The sequence below is a fragment of the Rhinopithecus roxellana genome, chromosome 5 (assembly GCF_007565055.1).
Source record: "Rhinopithecus roxellana isolate Shanxi Qingling chromosome 5, ASM756505v1, whole genome shotgun sequence".
Classification (NCBI taxonomy): Eukaryota; Metazoa; Chordata; class Mammalia; order Primates; family Cercopithecidae; genus Rhinopithecus; species Rhinopithecus roxellana.
In genome coordinates, this window is record NC_044553.1 from 79,318,287 (window position 1) to 79,339,603 (window position 21,317).

General features: G+C 54.3%; 1 protein-coding gene across 1 annotated transcript; it reads right to left on the minus strand.

Annotated features, from left to right (window-relative positions):
* Positions 1-1,944: 1,944 nt before the first annotated feature.
* On the minus strand, positions 1,945-16,827 carry SNX33 (sorting nexin 33). The gene is made up of 2 exons (XM_010381896.2): positions 13,714-16,827; positions 1,945-7,227 (listed from the first exon to the last, which is right to left on the minus strand). Exons 1-2 carry the CDS (start codon positions 15,182-15,184, stop codon positions 6,974-6,976), a joined length of 1,725 nt encoding a protein of 574 aa, XP_010380198.1. The 5' UTR covers positions 15,185-16,827; the 3' UTR covers positions 1,945-6,973.
* Positions 16,828-21,317: the final 4,490 nt, after the last annotated feature.

The window sequence follows — 21,317 nt, forward strand, 5'->3', positions numbered from 1 at the left end:
TTCAATTCCCAGCACACTTGTGTTCACACTGCAGCAAGATGGTGGCCCCCGCCCTGCCTAGCCCCCAGCCTTCAAAAGGCAGCCTGGTGCAGTGGGAAGGGCACGGCTCCAAGTGCAGGCAGACCTCAGCCCAGGCCTGCAACGGGGCAGCCGCGCAATCTCACAGTGACTCAATGCCTCTGAGCCACCGTCTGCTGGAAAATGTTGACAACAGGAGTTCCTACCTTCCAAACAGTCATGGTACCAGCACAGAGTAGGACTGAAAAAATGGTAGCTCTTGTGCGATCAGGCCCACACAACCAGGCTGACCTGTGTGGCTTTAAGGTGCAGCCGGCCTGAGGCAGTGACAGTGTTGACAATCGTGAACTCGTGGCCATGTGTAATCGTGATAACCATCACTTGAGTGATGTTGGAGGAAACAGACTGAGTGATGACCTTACCTGAGGTCACCCAGTGAATCTGTTTATGAGAGGCATTGGGTATGAGACTGGGTCTCTTAACCTTGGGCTGTACTATCCTGTATATGTAACTATCAGTGGCCCAGTGGACCCCTCCTGCCCTGGATGACAAGCACCATGACAGCCAGAGACCCCAAGGAATCTGCTCCCCATGGAGGCAGTGTGGCAACACAGGGCAAGGTTCAAGGTCTAGGGGTGGTTAGTTCCAGGCCCAGCTCTGCCATCTACCCACTGTGTGGCTTTAAAGGGCTTGCCCAGTCAGTTTTCCAACCTATGAAGTGGGGGTACCAATATTCATAGCACTGTCTCTCCCCAGAGCTGCTCCAGTTCTACTCAGGCTGATGACCCCAGCTGCTCCTCAGTGGCGCTGGCTGTGCAGGCACTGTCCAGATGATGTGTTCTGCTCACGTCACCCTCCTAACAGCCATCTGGAACTCCCCTCTCAGTGGAGAAACAAGCATGAAGCAGTTAAGAAACATCCCTACAGCAAGGCTGCACTGGGCAGGATCTGCACTTGGCTCAGTCACTCTGCAGTCCTGCCTCTAGGTGGTGAAGGGAAAGGAGCGGGGTCGGGGTGGGGGCTGCTGCTATCTGGGGGCAGCAGGGCTATATGGAGGAGCCTCATACTCCCTTGCTCCAACCCCAGAGCACTCCTGCTAAATGGCAGCAAGGGGGTGCAGGTCTGCCCAGAAGAGGCTCCAGGTCCCTCCAGGCTTCAGCCAGCCTCCAACACCCAGCCCTGGCACTGGCCATCTGCCTCTCAGCACAGGTGGCCCAGGCCTGGGTACTGTTTCACATAGCCTTGGGTACTCCAGCACCTCCCTCGCTGGACCCCATTTCCTGGTGTGTAAAATGATGGTAATAATCTCTTGCACGTGGGGTGGTTGTAAAATAACGACCATCCGGTGCTCATCACGGTGCTGCCTGCACTGGGAGATGGGTAGAATCCCCAGAGGCTGGGAGATTCCGAAGCAGTGGGACTCATAACCCCTTTCCAGGTAGAACCCCAAGAAGGCAGCCAGACCCCAGAAGAAACAGGGTGGCATGGGGTGTCTAAGCAGCACCCCAGAGCTCCCTGTGCTTGACCGCGAAGTGGGAGCTGTGGAATGATCACCACAGGCCCCAGAAAGGACCTCTGTCAGCCCCTTAGTACAGGGTAATGGAGGGAGCCCTGAGTGCCCAAGAGCAGAGAAGGAGCCAGACACACAGAGCCTCGGGATGGGCATCAAGGGAGCATGCAGGGGAAAGGCAGGAGGCAGGGCAAGATGATCAGAGGACCCAATGCTTACCAGGACCATGGCGAGCACCGCAGGCCCAACGGCAGCATCCAGGTCCAGGAGTTCTGCAAGAAGCAACCATAACAATGTGTGCCACTGGGTGGGCAGGGTGGGGAGGAGGGAAAAGAGCAGAGCACCAACAGAAAGGGGCAAAATCAAAATTAATACAGTTTAATTAAGTATCTACAAGACAAGACACTGTCAAGTCATAAACTGAACCCTTTAATATGGAATGCAGGTAAATATTAATATGTATGATAGAGTGTAAGATTCGGCCTTTAAAATGCAAAGTGTTAGGGGCTCCCTAAGGTCTTCAAATGTGCCATCCCCAAAAGTTCTACGCATCCCTGGGGAAAAAAGGGGTCCCCAAATTGATTTGAGATTACACTTCTACCATGTGGGGAATGGGGGAGGAAAAGAGAAATTCAGATCAGATATTTGAAAAATGAAGTTATGTTCCTCACTCATATTCCTTTGTAAACGGAGCTCCTGAGTCACTGCAGCTATCACCACGCAGCGCCATCTTCAGACCCTTCATCCCTCAGGGCTGGTGGGACTCACTGTACCCTCTCACCCTTCACATTTCAGCTGTTGAGTTCACTAGCCTCCTATTCTTTCACTCCTCTAGAGGAGAAACCTGCCTCCCCTTCTTCCTTTGGCCCAAATGAGTTCATCAATGTGACTCTAAGGAGTGATGGCAGGGAGCTGGGTCCGAGTTCAGCCCCGCCAGAGATTCCCTATGTGAATCTAGGCAGGTCCCATCTTCCCTCTGGCCAAGTCTTCTCTTCGTTGTGAAAAGGAATAAATGTTGCCTACCAGGGCTGCTGAACAGACCCAGGCCACAGCTATGTGAGCACTACTTCTTAAACAGACTGCATTGCACTGGGGTTTGACTAACAAAACAAAACCAAAAGAAAAAAAAGAGTGTGTGTTCAACTATGTTGAACAGAGCTGGGTTTCACAATCAGCCCTTCTGAGCTATGTCTGGGGGTGGTGAGGTTTGATTTTTCCCCATGGTCTTCCTGCCAGGGCTCACCGTCTCCTCCTGCCCCAGCCAATGGAGAGAGGAACCAGAGCCAAACTAGTGGGGAAGCAGGTTGGGGTGGGTGGGGGAGCTGAGCAGGCTTGGCTCCTGGAGGCCTGAGTCAGCGGGCAGGCAGGCAGGGCGGGCCGGGTCCTCACATGCTTCGGGAGGAGATGGTGCAGGAATGTTCCTCCCGCCCAGGCCCTGCCCACCGCATCCTGGCTCCAGCTCTCATGGCCACTGCAGCTTGGCTCTAGATTGAGATGGGAGCTGCCTGGAGCTCTGCTGGATCAGTTCAGCCAGGGGCCTTCAGAGGCGGCCTGGTCCAGAGGATTGGCCCAGGGGAGGGCAGGCCCAGGCCACAGAGTCTGCCCAGAGCCATGCTGGGTGATAAGGCCAGCCACCACTGCTCCCTGGGCCTCAGGTGCCCACCTGTGCAATAAGGAGCTGAACTTGGTGAAATCTAGTCATCCCAATTGCATCCCTAGACCTCTCAGCCTGTGTGCCTGCACGTGGTGCTTGTGACTGACTCTACTCCTGCTTGGAGACACCCCCTCCAGGGGTGGTGTCTCCATGCAAAGCTTTCCTGAATCTCTGACGAGGTGGGGGCCCTGGGAGGTCGTGCAGGTGCAGTCCAGGCACAGAGATGCTTGTGACACCTTTGCTCTGTGCAAGCATGGCTTTGTGGCAGTGTGTGCCTGAGTGTGTGTCACTGTGTGAGGCTACGACCATGTGCATGGGACTGTGGTGTGGCTGTGTGTGACAAAGTAGCCACTGGTACTTTGAATGGATGGCAAGGCATGTGTGGATGTGGCCGTGAATGTGTAACAGCGTGTGGCAATATGACTGTGTGAGTATACAGGCATGCTTATGTGGCCTATGTGCCTGTGGGCAGGTATGTGACTGCATGTGCTTGTTGTGAGACTGAGCGATTACGTCCGTGAGTCTGTGAGTGTGTAGACACGTGGAAGACATATGGCTTTATCATCTGTGGGGGGGGGGGGGGGCGGTGGTACAGAGCAGGGGCCGATGGGGCCACCTGCCTCTCCCAGGCCTGGCTTTGCTCCAGCCAGTGGCGCAGTCATGGCCCAGTGCTTCATAGCCCTCCTGTGTCCAGCGGGTGACGAGATGCAGGATCCAAGGTCCGCCTCCATTCCCAGCCCCCACTTGTGGCCACAAAGCGGATTCCTTTTTCTGTACTGGGCCAAGACTGGTGACCAGGGGATCCCCTACCCTGGGCGCTGGTAGCTGCTCAGGGCAGAAAGAGAGGCCTTGTTTTCCACCTCCTCAGAGCAAAGCGAGGGAGGAAACGAGGCAGCTGAGTCCAGCTGAGTCGGGAACATCTGCCTGGCATGTGACGAGGCAGGCATCTGCCATCACCAGGATGCCCCCGATACTGGTCCCCCAATCTCTAAGAAAGGGGCTTAGCTACCCCAGAACAGCCCCAAGTTCTCCCAATACCCCCACCCCCAAAGAGGCAGAAAGAAAAGAGAGAGGAGGGCCAGGACAGTCTCCCTCTTCACCACACACACATCTGCCCCAGCCCAGAGACCTCAGGATACCAGGAGCAGGCCTGGCATTATCCCAAGACCTCACTTCCTGATGCTTCTCCTACATCCAAGTCCCTCCTGAGAAAAGTATCAGACTGACAGTTTCACCCTGAGGATGGGAGGCCTGGGAGGTGGTCACCTCTCAAGGAAGGCACACAGAGGACAACACTGTTCCCAGAGCAGGAAGCATGAGCAGGGGACTTTCCGGGCACCATGGATTAGGGTTAGGAGGAGCATTCCCACCAGCCCTGCCCTGGCCTGGCCCAGCAGTCACTGCTCAGAGCCCCTCTGCAGATGGCTACATGGAGGGCAGAGCTGAGAAGAGGTTAAGGGCGGGAAGTTCCTCGGATTAGTTAGAAAATGGGGCAGGGTGGAGAGAGGGGAAAATTCCTCAGAAAGTCCCAAATCTGACCTAATGTTGACCAAGGGCCAGGGGGACTCATTCCAGAAGTTCCTCTGAGGACTCTATGCCCTGAACAGGGAGTTCTGCCCGCCCCTTCCCCCACCACACCTGCTGGACCTTCCCCATCTTCCTGCACAAGCTCCCTGGTCCCTGGCCTAGCCAACCTTCCCTGACGGCCTTGACCCCGGAAGCCCTCTCTCCACCAAGTCCCCATTGCCTCCAAAGGAGAGCCAAGTCTCAACCAGTACCCTCCCCTCCTCTGTGGATGAACAGATCCAAGAGCAAGATCTGCTCATCCTGACCAGGGCACCCCCAAGGGCACAGCCAGCATCCTCTTCAATTTCCAGTGTGGGAGCCTCTGCTGGGTTGGGTACCTAGGACAGCTTGGGGAAGAGACACAGCTTCAGAGTTCCCCACTTCTCTCCTGTGGACTAGGGCTTTTCAAGAGCAAGGCCAGGGCATGGCTGTTTGGGGAGAGGAGCCAACCATCTATTAAATTGTCCTGGGGCACAGCATCCTGTCCCTTCCTCATACAACCCTCAGCCCCAGATCACAAGGCAATACAGCCAGTCCCCTGGGCAGCACTCCACCCGTTTTAGAGACAACAGTGCGTTCTAGGGAGGGATGGATCCATCCGGGGGTCCACAGCCACCTCTAGCTCCTCCTGCCTGCTGGCACCTTCCACCAGCACAGCCCTCCCCCCAACTTTTGAGGTCCTGTGGTAAATCTGTGCCCACCATGACCTCAGAATCTCATCCAATGGCTCCCAGGAGCAATTAGGCCTCTATCCTTCTTCCGCCCTCTGCCTTTCTGGGATCCAAACAGAAAAAGTCATGCTTGTGTTATCTTAATTGTAAAAAGTTTATCAAGAAAAAAGATTCAAGCAGCAGTATCCAGGAGGAGACCATGACCCCCCCGGGGGCAAGGAGGACAGTGGTGACACAGGTCAGCACCCCACAACAAGCTGCTGGACCACACCCTGACCTGGGTGGGGAGGAGGCAGTAACCCCTCGGGCATGTAAACATAGGTCAGAGACAGCACAACCCAACCCAGAGCAGGGGCCTGCATTCCAGTGAGGCAGGCAGAGAGCGGGTGGGCCTGGAATCCCTCACACGGGTGGGCAGGCAGGCAGGCCCCTGTCTTTTTCCTCTTAGGTTTCCCATTGTGCAACAGGAAGGATCTGGAGAAGACAGTGCCAAGGAGCCCAAGGACCCTGGGATCCTGGGTTTGGACCTGCTTCGAGTGTGGGGAGTTATTGCTGGTGAACTCAAATATACAGTCGCTTTTGAGAGTCTTCTCCAGGAAGGTGTCACCAGGGATCTGGGGCCCAGGGTTTATACCTCAGCACCTTGAACCCAAGGAGGGAAGGATGCTGCAATGGTCTTCTACCCGAGAGAAGCTGGGGGCCCAAAAGTGGAGGGTAGTCAGAGGCCTACAGGAGGGAGATGGCCTATAGCCCCCTCCTGCAGGGGACAGGGTGATGCAAGGACAGCCAGCAACATGGGAGCAAGGGAGATCCCTTCCGACCACATAGGCCAGAATCCCCAAGGAAAGTGCACCTAACTTGCTTGGAAAGTAAGGGAGAGAAGAGGGAGATGACTGCATGCCTCCATAACTTTGCCCATGCTGTTCCTCTCCCCGAAAGTCCTTCTCCCCATGTACTGTCTGGCAGGCCCTTGTCATCCTTCAAAACACTGCCCGAATGTTGCCTACTCCATGGAGTCTTCCCTGACCAGTGGAATGCTGTGGTCCCTTCTATGAGCTTCCAGAAATCTCTCACTTAACCATCAGTCATACTGCATTGCCTTTGTCTATGTCTAACCCTGACCTTCACTGAGGACTCCTGAAGAGCAGGCATGTTACAGCCCTGGGTGCTCAGAGTCCGACCCAGGGGTGCAGCAGGCCTCGGTGTCTGCTGAATGGATAAGGCAGCAGTGGCCAGGTGAGCAAGCAAAATAGGCTCTAGGGGAGGCTGAGACCCTGGCCTGACCTTCGCTGACTAGCCGGCAGCCCAGGCCTTGGCCTCGAGGGCTCCTGGCTCCATTCTCACCCCTGCTGTGCCCCACTTCTAAGAAGTGGGGAATTTCCCAGGGGTACTCATGACTCCTTGAAAGCTCCTTCTCCCAGGAGGCAGGACAGGCCACTTCTCTCCCCAGCTGCTGATCCCTCCCCCAGCCACTGCTGGTATAGGGAGGTTGGGAAAGTGGGGTACACTGCAGTGACCAGGCCCAGGGGAAGGAGGGGGCCCCGGCACATGCAGTCAGAGGTTGTCATACATGCGCAGGGTCTTCTCCAGCTGCTGGCCCACCCGCTGGTAGAAGAGGATCTGCTGGCGCAGGTAGTTCTGCATCATGTGCTTGAAGTCGAGCTCACGGCGCTGGTGGAAGTGGTTCATCTCGGCCTGCAGGGCAAAACCCACCACGCGGCAGCGCCTGCGAATGCCATCTGCCTCGTCCTGCGCCATGCGGCCCTCGTCACTCATGCGTTGGCTCTCCTTCACTTTAGCAAAAGCGCCTGGCATAGGCAGAGCAGAGGACAGTGTGTTAGGGCTCTGATCTCCATGTGCTCCCTATACCCTTGAGGGCAGACAGCACCCTCATCAGTTCAACTCGGACCTCACTCCTGAGCCCCAGACCCACATTCCAGCCACCTGGGTGTCTCTGCCAGGACATTCCCCAGGTCCTCACCCTCAGTATCTCCTAAACCAAGCACATCATCTTCCCTCCAAATTTGCAGTGTCACCAGTAGCCCACACGTGACCAATCACAGCCCTGCTTGATGGACTATGAGTTCAATGAGGATACAGCCTGTCCTCAACCTCTCTGTGTCCCTGGTACCCAGAACAAGGCCTGGCCCACAGCAGATCCTGATATAGGCCTGCTGAACTGATTCAACCCTGTCTATCACTGACTGCCACAACAGTCCCCTCACGGCTCCCTGCCCTCTGCCCCAGCCTCTGACAGGTTCTCTGCAGCATCTAAAGAGGTCTTCCAAGCTGGGCACCTTTCCTGGCTCTCCACTACCAACAGATCAAGGTCCACACCAATCTGCCCTGGCCTGGGGGGCCCTCACCTCTGGAGTTGGCCCCTGCATGCATTCTGCAGTGACCCCCATGTTCATCAAACTCACCTGGCTCTTTCCTACCTTCCTACCTCTGCCCCCTGGATTCCTATTCATAATTCATGGTCCCGATCAGGTGCCACTTCTACACTGGAGCCTCTCCCAGTTCCCCTGACAGAATGCCTCCCCCATGTCACCTATGCCCTGGCTCCCCACCCCCACCCCCATCACACTTATGATTCTAAAGCAACTCTTCAAAGGCCACCTGGTATCTCCCAGACATGCACGCCCTGTTCCCTCCTCATCCCAGCCCCCAGGGAACTAGAGGAGGTTGTGTAATAACCAGGTGACAGATGGGGGGTGGAGATGAACCTGAGCAGAGGACCCAATTTAGAAGAATCTGAATGAATAAACAAGCAGTTGGTGAATGAATTTCAGTTCTGAATTAAAAGGGACTTGACTGATACTGCCTTTAAGCCAGTAGGGACAGTTGCTGGGAAGAGAAGGAAGTTTCCCTGTGCCTGGCACTCAGTCACCGAGGGCTACAGGGAATCCACCATGCAAAGAAGATTAGGAGGTGGGAAGGGTTGGCACAGAGGACATGCACATCCCTGAGCACTTCAAACGCACCCACTGCACACAGATAGCATGCTCAATATCCATGCTTTCCCACTTCTCCTCTAAGGAGGGCTCTTGAGGGCCGTCTAGATGGTATTCTCTTCACTCCCTGACTGAAATTGTCCAGTGCTTTCTAAATGCATTCATTGAGCACTTACTGTGTATCAGGCCCAGGGCTCTACATGCTGGGAATAACTCTGGATGCTTTTAGAAGGGACAGCATCCATGTTAGTTGACAAGTACATGGCTAATCGGCTAATAGTAGCATTTCAGGCAAACAGACTCAAGTTCAGAGAGTCTCCAGGGCTGCTCACACAGCACCCAAAAGAAATCTGCAGTCCCCACCTCCCAGCCCACTCAATCCTTCTGCCACCTTCCCTGGACCACCTCCTGCACCATCTCAACAGCCCAGCCCTGGGGAGCAGAAGGGGGATCACCCCAAGGCCCAGGATAGGACCCAGAAAGAGACATCAGAGCTGGAAAGGCCCGAAAGGTCAGGTGTCCGACCCTCAATTCCACCTCCACCCTACTACTGTACAGAGGAGGCCAAGGCCCTGAGGGGCAGGAACTTGCCCAGAACTCCCAGCCTCTGTCCTGCCTGGTCCTCCACAGCTGGGGGTTGGACACCACTTCTGTTGCAGGGAGTACATGCTAGGTCCTTCAGGCATATGTGTGGGGCCCCCAGACATTGGACACAGGGATTCAAGAAGGTCCCAAGGAGTAGGAAGAACCATAACAAGAAAGGTAGAAAACAGCAGGGTAAAGAAACTGCAGTTAAACTTCCACAGAAGGAACCCAGCTAAAGGTGAGATACTGAACTAGCCTGGATTCCACCTGCCTGAGAAAGTTGGCACAGTGGAAGTGCACTGTAGACTTTTCCTGCCCATGGCCTTGAAGGAAGGAAAGGTCTCTTTTGCTAATGAGGAGCCCAAAGAGTAAGAATGAACCCATTGCAATGGTTAGGTATCCAAAGACAGGCAGGAGGCCAGGGATGGGGAGCAAAGGCCACAGAGGTCAGGGGGAAACAGAGGCCCCACCCTACTCTCCGTTACCCCTCCACCCTGTGACTCAGCTCTGGGGCCAGGACCAGCTAATGCTAATAATGCACCCCACCCCACAGGCTGGGAGTCATGGCTCAGGCCTGTCCAGCATCCCCCCTACATTCTACTTAAGAGTTAACCTGAGAGCTGAGGACCCAGGAGGACCTCCTGCCTCAGCACTCCTCTTACAGGCTGGGTCCCAGAAATGCAGAAAGGAGGGTTGGAGCCCACCAGCTGCAGAGTCCCAGGGATATTCCCTAAGCTCCCATCTCAATCCATCTTGCCCCTACCTCTTGGAGATAGCTAACATCCACCCCAGGTTGGGGGCAGGAGGGAGCAGGAGGTCTGAGTCTTAGTCCTAGCTATGTCCTCTCCAGCATGCCACTGCTCTTGCCTGGGCTCCAGGTCTCCCCACTGCCCAGTGGGACAGGTTGCACTAGATGTGATGCTGTTGACAACCTCTCATACAGTATAGTGCTTTAGAGTTTTCACATCTGTAAAATGGGATAATAATAGTACCCGCCCTATAGTATAGTTCAGGCTTAACTGAACTAATATGTACACAGTAGAAAGGAGCGCATCTGAGATAGAATAGGAGCTCCAGATGCTACATGCTATGGCTTGAAAACTACTTTTCTTTTTTTTCTTTTTCTTTTTTTTTGAGATGGAGTCTTGTTCTGTTGCCCATGCTGGAGTTCAGTGGCTTGATCTCGGCTCACTGCAACCTCCGCCTCCCAGGTTCAAATGATTCTCCTGCCTCAGCCTCCCAAGTAGCTAGGATTACAGGTGCCCGCCACCATGCCTGGCTATTTTTTTGTATTTTTAGTAGAGACAGGGTTTCACTATGTTAGCCAGGCTGGTCTTGAACTCCTATGATCCGCCCACTTTGGCCTCCCAGAGTGCTGAGATTATAGGAGTGAGCCACTGAGCCCAGTGCAAACTGCTTTTCTATCCATGAGCTCACAGCAAGTACCTTCAGGTGGTAGCTCACAGCAGAGTATTATTTTCTTTGTTTACACCTAGGGGGGTGCGGTAGAGGGAGGGCTAGATGATGGCTCAGAACCCAGAGGCTGAACCCATCTATCCCCAAAGCAAGAACTTGTCCCTACAATGGCCACTTTGCCTTGACCACGCTGTCCCTGTGGCCCCTCCATGGATGCTCTATGGTCCTGGGCCTATCTCTAGCCCACGGGACCAGTGAAGGAGCACCCAAGCCTTCCTCCCTCCTCTTTCCCCTTCTGGCTCAGCTCTCCATCCCTGGGGATCCCCTCCCCCATCTGGGGGGCACAGTAGAAACAGCCTGGGCTGCGGAACCAGACACATTGGGCGCCAGCTCCTGCTCCAAGGCTCATCTGCATTGCTGCACCTCGGCTGTAAAACAGAGGTGACCACATTGCCCTCCTGACCTGTCATGAGCCTTAGGACCAGCCCTGCTCTTACTGGCTCTTAAGTTGGGGGGCCATAGGTCCCGGCTTGCCCTGGACAGTCCTGGACACTTTCCCCTTGTTGTCCTGGGATCACTATTGCTAGGGCCCCCTTTTATGCCCCAAACTGCCTATGGTTACCCTTCTCTTAGGAGACCCCTGGATTGGGCTACAGGGACTAGGCCCGTGGGAAGACCAGGCTCCTCTCAGCTCCAGCCAGGGTTTATGTCCCATTTTATTTCTTTTCTTTTTTTTTTTTTTTAAAAGCATACAAATTTGTTTAATGTAAGTTTCACATGACATGGAGCCCTCCTAAGGAAATGAAGACCCTCAGGTCCCATTTTGTTCACCTAGAGACTGAGGGGAGAAATCTCTCCCAAAGTCATGTCAGATGGAAAGTTTGTCCAAATCCTGGTCTCCTGACTCCCACCTAGGCCTCCACTGTCCTTCCTCCCACACACTCACCACTCATTCAGATGTCCAGACAAGCTGGACAGAATCCTTGGGGCCCAGGACCCAACTGTTCTTCTCCTTTCTGTGAGAAGGGCTCCACCCTTAGAGCCAGCATAGGACACCCTCCTTATCACCCCCGTTGGGCTGTAGTCTCCAAAGCCTGTCCAGTTCTGTCTCAGTACCCCCTCCCTAACTTGCCCCACACCACAGGCCTGGGAGGAGCAGTGCAGAGCCCAGAACTTAGAGTAAGCCAGAGGGGGCTTGGCCCATTGGTAGGGTTCATCCCGGGAAGGGAAGGAGGTGGGCTTGCCTCTGCTTCAGGTCAAATGCGTCAGCACAGAGGACAGTGGCCCCTGACTCTTAGAAACACCTCAAGTAGAAACTCCGAAATGGCCTCTCTCAGTTCGGTCTCTCTGCGCAGGGTCAGAAAGGCCAATCTGGCTCCCCCTCAGCCTGGGAGGCCCTGGTGTCCTTTCTGGGTGTGGGAACTGACCTAATGCCCTCAGCTCTGCTCTGGGTGGGGGTCCCCAGCCACTACATGGGAGCATCTGTTTAATCATTGTGCTCCCCTTCCTGCTGCCTGCGCAAGAACAAGCCATCTAAGGAGCTGGTTGAACCAGCCTTCCCACTTCTGCTCAGGGAGACACCTGCCCCAGTGGGCCCCCAGCAGGCCTGGCCATCTCCCCTGCCCTACTCCTGCCCCAGAGCTCAGAGTCAGAGCTAAGGTGTCATTCTGCTTCTGAACCAGACCCTCCCCAGGAGTCCCTTCCCACCCACCCCCTCGAAGACCTGACCTTCCCTTGTTTTACAGACCAGGAAACTAAGACCCAGAGAGACAAAGGCACTCCCCAGGGATGCACAGCAATCTAGGGGCAGAGCCAAGACTAGCACTCAGGTTTGTGTTTCCTGGAGTTCAGAGGAGGAGGAAGAAAGGTAGAGATGAGAAAAAAGAAAAAAAAAAAAAAAAAAAAAAAAAAACAGAAAGAAAGGAAGAGGAAGAGGATATAGTGAGGGGAGAAAGAAGGCTGGGAGCTGGAGAAGTTATAGAAGTCAACCTCTTGGTAAAGGAAAGTAAGGCCAGCTTACCCCAGGCCGTCCCTGGTGGTGGTGGGTGACATGTTTCCTGTTCCCCAGGCTCAGTCCAGAGGTCTGCCTCCTGGCCCCACCCAGAGTCAAACTCCCCACCAAGCCAGGCCTGACCTCAGGGCCCAAGGGCCAGGGAGCCAGCTCCACACCCTGCATATGAGTTACCCAGCAGCCCCAGGGAGGATCACACCTCTCTCCTGACATCTGCCCTCCTAGCTGTCCCCAGGACTCAGGCACCTGCTGGGGCAGTCACTGGCTGTCTCCTCAGGCAAGAGAAGCCAGGCTTGGGAAGCAGGAGTTGGATAGGCCATGTGGGCAGTGCCCTGGACCCCTGATTCCGCAGCCCTGGTCCAGCCAGGGTGCCCCTGTGTGACCCAGGATGAGTCATTTCCCCGGCAGTTCCTTGACAGCCCCAGCAGTAACAGGCAGAGGCCCATCCTGTCCCTCCCCCACAGAGGGGGTCATGACAACTGAAAACACGGCTAGGCTTGGGAAGCGGCCAACATGGACGTGTCCTTGGGGAGGTGGCAGGAGGAAGGGACAGTCCCAGCCGGGCCACAGGCTGTGCAACCACTCTTCTGTGGACACTAGCTCCTTCATCCGCAAAATGGGGACAGGGATCTTCCTGCACACAGACAAGACGCTCATAGAGAGAATACACAGTCGTGAGAGTAACTTGCAAAGCTGCAAAGGTGGGGAGGTGAACTTGCAAGGGGCAGAAGACAGGCCCCCACTCTGAGCTCTTGTTATCTGGGTTGGGTCTCTGTTTCCAAAGGGCCTACCGGCTCCTCAAGGGCAAGGCCTGGGGCCTGGTCATCTGTGTGTTCTCAGAACCCAGCATGACACCATGCATGATGGGTAAATGAGATCCAGAGAAAATGAATGAACTGACAAGAAGGTAAATATCAAGCTCCATGAGGACAGAGACCAGTCCTGTGCACAACAATATTCCTGCACCTAGAAGCACATTTGCACAGACACAGAGTTGATACTCAGCATGTTTGTTTGCTTGTTTGTTTGTTTGTTTGTTTGTTTGTTTGTTTTAGAGACAGGGTCTCACTCTGTCACCCAGGCTGGAGTGCAGTGGCACAATCGGGCTCACTGTAGCCTCAACCTCCTGGGTCCAAGTGATTGATCCTCCTACTTCAACCTCCCAAAGGGCTGAGATTACAAGCATGAGCCACCGTGCCCAGTCCAACACATTTGTTAAATGAATGATTGAGACAGAGAAATAAAGATAAGTTGCTCCATTCTATCCAGGCCATCCCCATCTCCCCAGGGCCCAGCAGAGAGTCTTACCTGGCTGCACTGGGTCTTACCTTTCTGTAGGTGGATGATGTCAGGGAAGTTGGAGAGCAGGCCCTGGTAGAGAGACAGTGTGTCCAGCATCTGGAAGAGGTCATTCTTGGGCTGCTCAGCAAACATCTCCCCGATGGCTTCATAGGTACGGCCCGTGTGAGAAATGGCACTGTTGAGGGCCTCAGAACAAAAAGGGGGGTCCATCTGGAAGGAATAACTGACGGCCTGGAAGGCACTGCCCAGCTTCTGGAATTCCTTGCGGAAGCCCCCCACGTGTTTACGCACCAGCTCTGACGCCACAGTGCTGAGCTGCAGGACGCTGTCGTCCATTTTCTTACTGAAGGCCTTGAAAGTGTCCACACGATCTTCCACGTCCTGCAGGTCCTGGTGCTCGGTGGGGATCTGGAAGGTGAGCAGGAAGCTGGCACCCACCATCTCATCCTTCTCCGCCCGGCGTTTGCCCATCTTCCACTGCTTGTCATCTAGGCAGCTGAGGAAATGCTGGAAGCCTTCATACTGGGAGAGCACAGGGTGGCTGGTCATGTGGTCCATCCAGAGGATGAGTCTCCGCTTCCGCTTTTCAATGAAGTCCTCCTCGAAGCGGCCTGTGGCCTGCTTCTCAGGCAGGTGGGGCACCGAGATGACAGTGAACTTGTGTAGCAGGCGGTTATAGAGCCAGTCAAAGTGTTTGTAGCGCCGGTAGACAGGTGAGGCAGCATGGGTGGGTGTGAGCTTGTAGGAGATGTAGCTTTTGATGCCCTTGAACTTGGTCTGTTTTGTGGGGTCCTCCACAGAGCAGGCAAATGGGTGGGGGTTGGCCTTCCACTGGGGGCCACGAGGGCCCATTTCAATGGAGTATGTCTCAGCGATCTTGGCCATCATGGGCACATCACCCAGGATGAAGGCCTCCACTCCAGAACGCACAAAGCATGAGAAACGGTTGAGGTTACGGCCCACCACACTGCCTCGCTTGGCAGATGCCAGGCTGTCCTGCCGCTCCAGCGGTGGCTTGGGCCGGAAGGCCATGTGCTGGCTGGGGTAGGCACCAGGGTAGGAGAGGTTGAGGGGAGGGTGCCCATTGGTTCCCAGCCCACCAGCCCGTGGCTCCTCCACCACTGTGCATCCATCGTCCCAGTCATCCCAATCATCATCATCATCCTCCTCAAAGCTCCCCTGGTTTGAGAGGAAGCCACTGCCCCCACCACTCCTAGCTGGGTTGGCCACACTGGGGCTATTGTACAAGCTCACATGGGCCCCCGGAGAGCCTGCAGGGCTGCTGGAGTAGTCAGCATGGTTGGTGCTGATGCCAGAACGGAGGATCTCCACATAAGAGGCAGGAAAGAGCCCTGTCTCCCCACGGCTGTTCTGGCCCTGCAGCCAGCCATCCAGTGAGATCTCGCTAAAGATGACCAGGTCCTCATCCTGCTGGATGCTGATTTCCTCCTTGTTCTCACTGTGAAAGTCATAGAGGGCTCGGCCTTTCAGTGCCATGTTTGGGCTGGGTGGTATAGAAAGATGGGAAGGAGAGGGTCCTGTCCAGATCCGGGATGCTCACAAGGGAGTCCAAGAATGCACTCGCAGCTGAATGGCGCTTACACAGTTCAATCTCTCAGGTCCTAAGGTGGGGTCTCAGCACCCACAGATGCTGTCCAATCTCCCGCTCTTCAAAGCAATGTCCACAGCCCAGAAACTGCCCTATCAGGTCTCCGGGCATATGTTTGTGAGCAGGGAGGGCTCATGTCCACAGTCTCCTCCTCCCTTAGCAGCCCCTGGGGGATTAGAGGGGAGTCTCTCCTAACTCCTACTCCCAGAAGAAAAGTCAAGTGACCTGGAGAAATCTGCCCTGCGAGGGGAAAATTCGACACTTTCCACTGGAACAACGTTCTAAAATAGAAGACTCACTCGGAAACCACCATTCCAGAAACCCGGGCAGGGCTCGGCTGTCCCTCTGGCTCCCAGATTCTTTTGGCCGCTCTCGCTTTGGGAGGCTCTCACATTCCTCTGCAGATCTGCCCCTTCCTCCTTCCTCCTCCTCTTGCTCCTGGGCCACTGGGTTTTCAAAAATCCGGGAAATCCAAGAGGGGCAAGGAGAAAAGCAGCAGCCGCCTGAATCGAGTCCAAGGGTGGATGTGTCCGGCTTCACAACGAGACAGGCCGGGAAAACAAGGACTGAGCTTACACAACAGGCCGCCAACTCTTCGACCCCGGCTGCACAGCCGGAGCCCCCGCCGGCTCGGGCGCCCTCTCCCCGCCCCAGAAGTGGCCAGTCTCAACCCCGGAGGAAGCAGGGGGCGCGACGAGGCGGTCGGGCGACTTCTGGCCAGTCGCTGAGTGGTCTCTTTTGTTTGCCTAATTCCTCAGCAGTTTCTGAGACTGACGCCGACCCTGCTCTGAATCCCAGGAACCCCGTCCAAAGGTAACCCCAGCAGAAACCAGTTCCTCACCCGGGACTTACGACCCCCGACCCCCACCCTCGCGTGCACGCACACACTCAACAGTTTGGAGTTTGGAGAGTGAGCTCCGGCGAGCAGATGGCGCGGCTGGCCGTCTGTCCGTCCGTCCGTCCTCCGCTCCGCCCTGCGGGGCCCCGCCAGTCGGGGGCGGGCTGCGCCCCCAGGCTGCCTTCCCCGGCGCTCGCAGACCCTCCGCGCTGCCAGCTAGAAGGCAGCTCCAAAACAAAAACGCGATTCCGGGAGGTGGCGTCCCGAGGAAGGAGGGGATCGCCAAAGGGGAGGTGAGGGGTGGGGAGAGGGAGGAGGGAGGGGGAAGCAGGCTGGAGAATCGGGCAAACTCCGCTGCACTTCCGTGCGTCCCGGCGGGGCAGGGACGGCCAGCTCCGCCCTCCCGCGGGCCCGGGGCGCTGCAGCCGAGCCCCCGCCTACTCCTCCGCGCGGCTTCCCATCTGGCCAGTGCCCTCGCTCCCTGGCGCTCAGTCCCGGAGGCAAGAGGGAGGAAACGACCCGGGAACGAGGGAGCCCGAGAGCCTCCGGGGCTGGTATCTGGGACCGCCACCTCCCCTGCTCTCCCTCCGTCTGTCTGCCCTCGCCGGGAGACACCTCACGCCCCCGTGGTTGGAGCGCCTGGCGGTGGAGCTTGCCAGCCACCGCTGCCTCGCTTCCTGGACTCCGTCATCCTCCTGCCTTTTCCGTGACGCAAATGGAGTAAAACTCCGAAAGTTTGCAAAGCGTGGGGCTGCGAGGAGCACCGCGCCAGAGCCAGGATGGGGAGATCGGGCGGGGTGGGGAGAGGTACGTGGAAAGCCGTGCCAGCTGGGGTTGGGGAGCAGAGTCGCGGGCTCGCCTTCCCACCTTCCCATTCCCCACTCCTGCTCCGCAGGGACGGGGTCGTGGCGCAGCTCGGAGATTGTTTTCCGGAAGGGCAGAAACGGCCTGCGCGTTCCGGGCGTCTGACAGCTGAGGGTGCAGCACCCTAGCCAGATAGGGCGACCCTGCCCTGGGCGACTAGCTTGGAAGGAGGGAAAGACACTACCCTACATCTGCAGCGACAGGGAACAAGTCTAGGTGCCACCTGGTTCCGTGTTGCTTAGTGCGGCAGCGGGACTGGATGTTCTGTACTAGCCAGGGGCAGCAAGGAGAGAGGTGGTCAGGTAGAGAGTCTTTGAGAAGAGGCAAGTGGGATCTGATCCTCGGTCAGCATATCTGGAACACTTTGGGCACTGACTCTGCTAGGCACTGTGCTGGGCACTGGGGAGTACACCACAAGTCAGTCGGGGTTCCTATCCTGGGGGGCTTACAGTCCACCCTCTCTTGTCTTTAATCAATCCATTCTCAGTCATTCATTCAGCCAAGTCATGCACTCAAGAAACATTAACTGAGTACCTACTCTGCACCAGGCCCCTGAGCTACAAAGACAATTAAGACATTATCCTTATTTTCCAAAAGCTCAGACGTTGTGACAAGTAGACAAATGCTCCCTGCCCAGTGTGACTAGTTAGTGCCATGAAAAGTGCACATGAGGATACCTACTCCAGCCTGGGTGGAGCAAGGATCAAGGAAACCTTCCTGAAGGAGGAGGTGCCTAAGATGAGGCAAAGGCTTCAGGAGGACCCCCTTTCCTGGCTGTACCCTGGAGTCTTGTCTACCCTGTCCAGCTAGATCTTCCCTTCATTCTCTCTCTAGTCACTTATTGCAGATTAACTGGTACAAGGTAGTTCTGCTAAAGATGGATACCTTTGGCTGTTTTGAGGGACACGGTTCCCAGACCTCTGGCCCCAAAACCCAGTTTCACTGGTTCAGTGAGTGCATCCGACTAGCTTTGCAGGTCTGGCATTTGACCAGAATAAAGGCCTATGTACAAACCCCAGAAGGTTAGGTATTAATTTGCACAGCGAAATAAAACTGTCAAGCAGAACTGAATTTCTGCATCAATAGATCAAGGCAGTTTGGGCTAACCCTTGGGAAGCCCAGTTACCAGAAAGTTAGCTCAGTGAGTCCGGAACCTCCAAGAGGGGAAAAGGTATGACGAGTCTCTTCGTCAAGTAACCTTAAAACCTTGTTTCCTGTCATGGGGCAGCCTTGATTCTAAAGACACAGTTCCTCCTAGCATCTCTAAGACTGAATATACGTTTTCCCCACATGCTTTTAGGACCCCTCTTCCCTGTGATCTATCTTCTGTCCACATAGCCTTTCTCTAAACTGAGTTTAACAATAGCATCAGGGCCGGGTGCAGTGGCTCACACCTGTAATCCCAGCACTTTGGGAGGCCAAGGCAGGTGGATTGCTTGAGCTCAGGAGTTTGAGACCATCCTGGGCAACATGGTGAAACCCCGTCTCTACTAAAAATACAAAAATTAGCCGGGCGTGGTGGCATGTGCCTGTAGTCCCAGCTACTCAGGAGGCTGAGGCAGGAGAATCACTTGAACCCAGGAGGCCAAGGTTGCAGTGAGCCGAGATTGCACCCGCCACTGCACTGCAGCCTAGCAACAGAGCAAGACTCCATCTCAAATTTTTTTTTTACTCCACTTTCCCCACCAGCTATTGCCCCATTCCTCTGCTCACCTTTGCAGCAAAATTCCTTGAAATAACTCTCTCTCCTAAGCGTGTCCAATTTCTTTTCTCCTGTTCTCTCCTTAAATCCCTCTAGCCAGTCTTTTACTCCCACACTCCACTGAACTATTCTTGTCAAGGTCATCAATATCCTTGGTGTTGCTGGACCCTAATGGTATTATTCTCAGTCCTTCTCTTATTTAACCTTTTGGTAGCATTTGACCTGGTTGATCACTCCTTCCTCCTGGATACACTTTCTTCATTTGCATTGGAGAGAACATAGTCTCCTGATATTCCTTCTGCCTCACTGGTTCATCCTCTTCTCTCCAATAATTCTTTTTTTTTTTTTTTTTCTTTTTTGAGACAGAGTCTTGCTCTGTCGCCCAGGCTGGAGTACAGTGGTGTGATCTCGGCTCACTGCAAGCTCTGCCTCCCGGATTCATGCTATTCTCCTGCCTCAGCCTCCCGAGTAGCTGGGACTACAGGCGCCCGCCTCGTCGCCCGGCTAGTTTTTTGTATTCTTTAGTAGAGACGGGGTTTCACCGTATTAGCCAGGATGGTCTCGATCTCCTGACCTTGTGATCCGCCCGTCTCGGCCTCCCAAAGTGCTGGGATTACAGGCTTGAGCCACCGCGCCCGGCTCCAATAATTCTTAACATTAGAGTAACCACAGTAGAGTTGTCCTCTTGTCTTTTGTATCCATAGGCATTCCTTTGATGATCTCATCCAGCCGAATGACTTCAAATACCACTCATTCTAGTAATGTCCAATTTTTAAAATCTCCAGCCCTTTTTTAAAAAACTCCTAACTCATATATCTATTTCTCCTTGACATCTCCCCTCAGAAGTCTAATGAATGCCATCAACCCAAAATGTCCAAAACTGAATTTCTGAACCAGGTGTGGTGGCTTATGCTTGTAATCCCAGCACTTTGGGAGGCTGAGGTAGCAGGATCGCTTGAGCCCAGGAGTTCAAGACCAGCCATGACAACATAGTGAGACCCTATCTCTACAAAAAATTTAAAAACTAGCGGCCGGGTACAGTGGCTCACATCTATAATCCCAGCACTTTGGGAGGCCGAGGTGGGCAGATCACCTGAGGTCAGGAGTTCGAGACCAGCCTGGCCAACATGGCGAAACCCCGTCTCTACCAAAAATACAAAAATTAGCCAGGCATGGTGGTAGGCGCCTGTAATCCCAGCTACTTGAGAGACTGAGGCAGGGAGAATCGCTTGAACCTGGGAGGCGGAGGTTGCAGTGAGCCGACATCACGCCATTACACTCCAGCCTGGGCAAGACTCTGTCTCAAATAATAATAATAATAAAATAGAAAATAAAAATTAGTCGGGCATGGTGGCATGTGCCTGTAGTCCCAGCTACTCAAGAGGATCGCTTGAGGCTGGAAGGTTGAGGCTGCAGTGAGCCCTGGTTGTACCACTGCACTCCAACCTGGGCAACAGGGTGAGACCCTATCTCAAAAACAAAAACAAACAAAAAACATAAGTGTCAATCCTTTGCTCAAAACCCTGAAGTATCTGCCTCTCAACATAAAAGCCAAAGTCTTTTCAAGGGACTACAAGCTCTTTAATCTCTTCCTATCCTCCTTGCCCACTCTGCTCCAGCCAAAATAGCTTTCTTATTCTTCTGACATGCCAGGCACATTCCTGCCTTAAGGCATTTCCACTGTTTCCTCTTCCTGAAATGTTCTCCCCCTAGATATCTACACATGGCTTAACCCCTATAAAATATCACCTTCTCAGTAAGACCTACTCTGGGGCCAGGTGCAGTGTCTCATGCCTGTAATCCCAGCACTTTGGGAGGCCGAGGTGGGTGGATCACAAGGTCAGGAGATGGAGACCATCCTGGCTAACACAGTGAAACCCCATCTCTACTAAAAATACAAAAAATTAGCCAGGCGTGGTGGCAGGTGCCTGTAGTCGCAGCTACTCAGGAGGCTGAGGCAAAACAGCTTGAACCCAGGAGGCGGAGGTTGCAGTGAGCCAAGATCATGCCACTGCACTCCAGCCTGGGCGACAGAGCAAGACTCCGTCTCAAAAAAAAAAAAAAAAATTAGATTTAAAAAGGCAAATGATCTGTATTAGTTTTCCGTTTGTTTTAGAGACAGGATCTTGTTCTGTTGCCCAAGCTGGAGTGCAGTGGTATGATCATGGCTCACTGCATCCTTGAACCTCTGGCCTCAAGGGATCCTCCCCCTTCTTACCCCGAAACCCCCACCAGTAGCTGGGACTATGGGTGCTGCCACCATGCCTTGCTAATTTTTTTTTTTTTTTGTCCATAGGGACTGAGTATTACTATGTTGCCCAGGCTGGTCTTGAACTCCTGGGTTCCAGTGATCCTCCCACCTTTGCCTCCCAGTGTTGGGATTACAAGCATGAGCCCCATGCCTAGCCTAGTGATGTTTTCTTAAACTGGCTAAATTCATGAGTATTTATTATAATTTACATATTATGTTTATTATTTTATAAATTTATAATTTACATATTATGTTTATTATTTTCCAGATATCGAATTTATATATATACATATATATATATATATATTTTTTTTTTTGAGACAGGGTCTGGCTCTGTTGTGCAAGCTGGGGTGCAGTGGCACCATT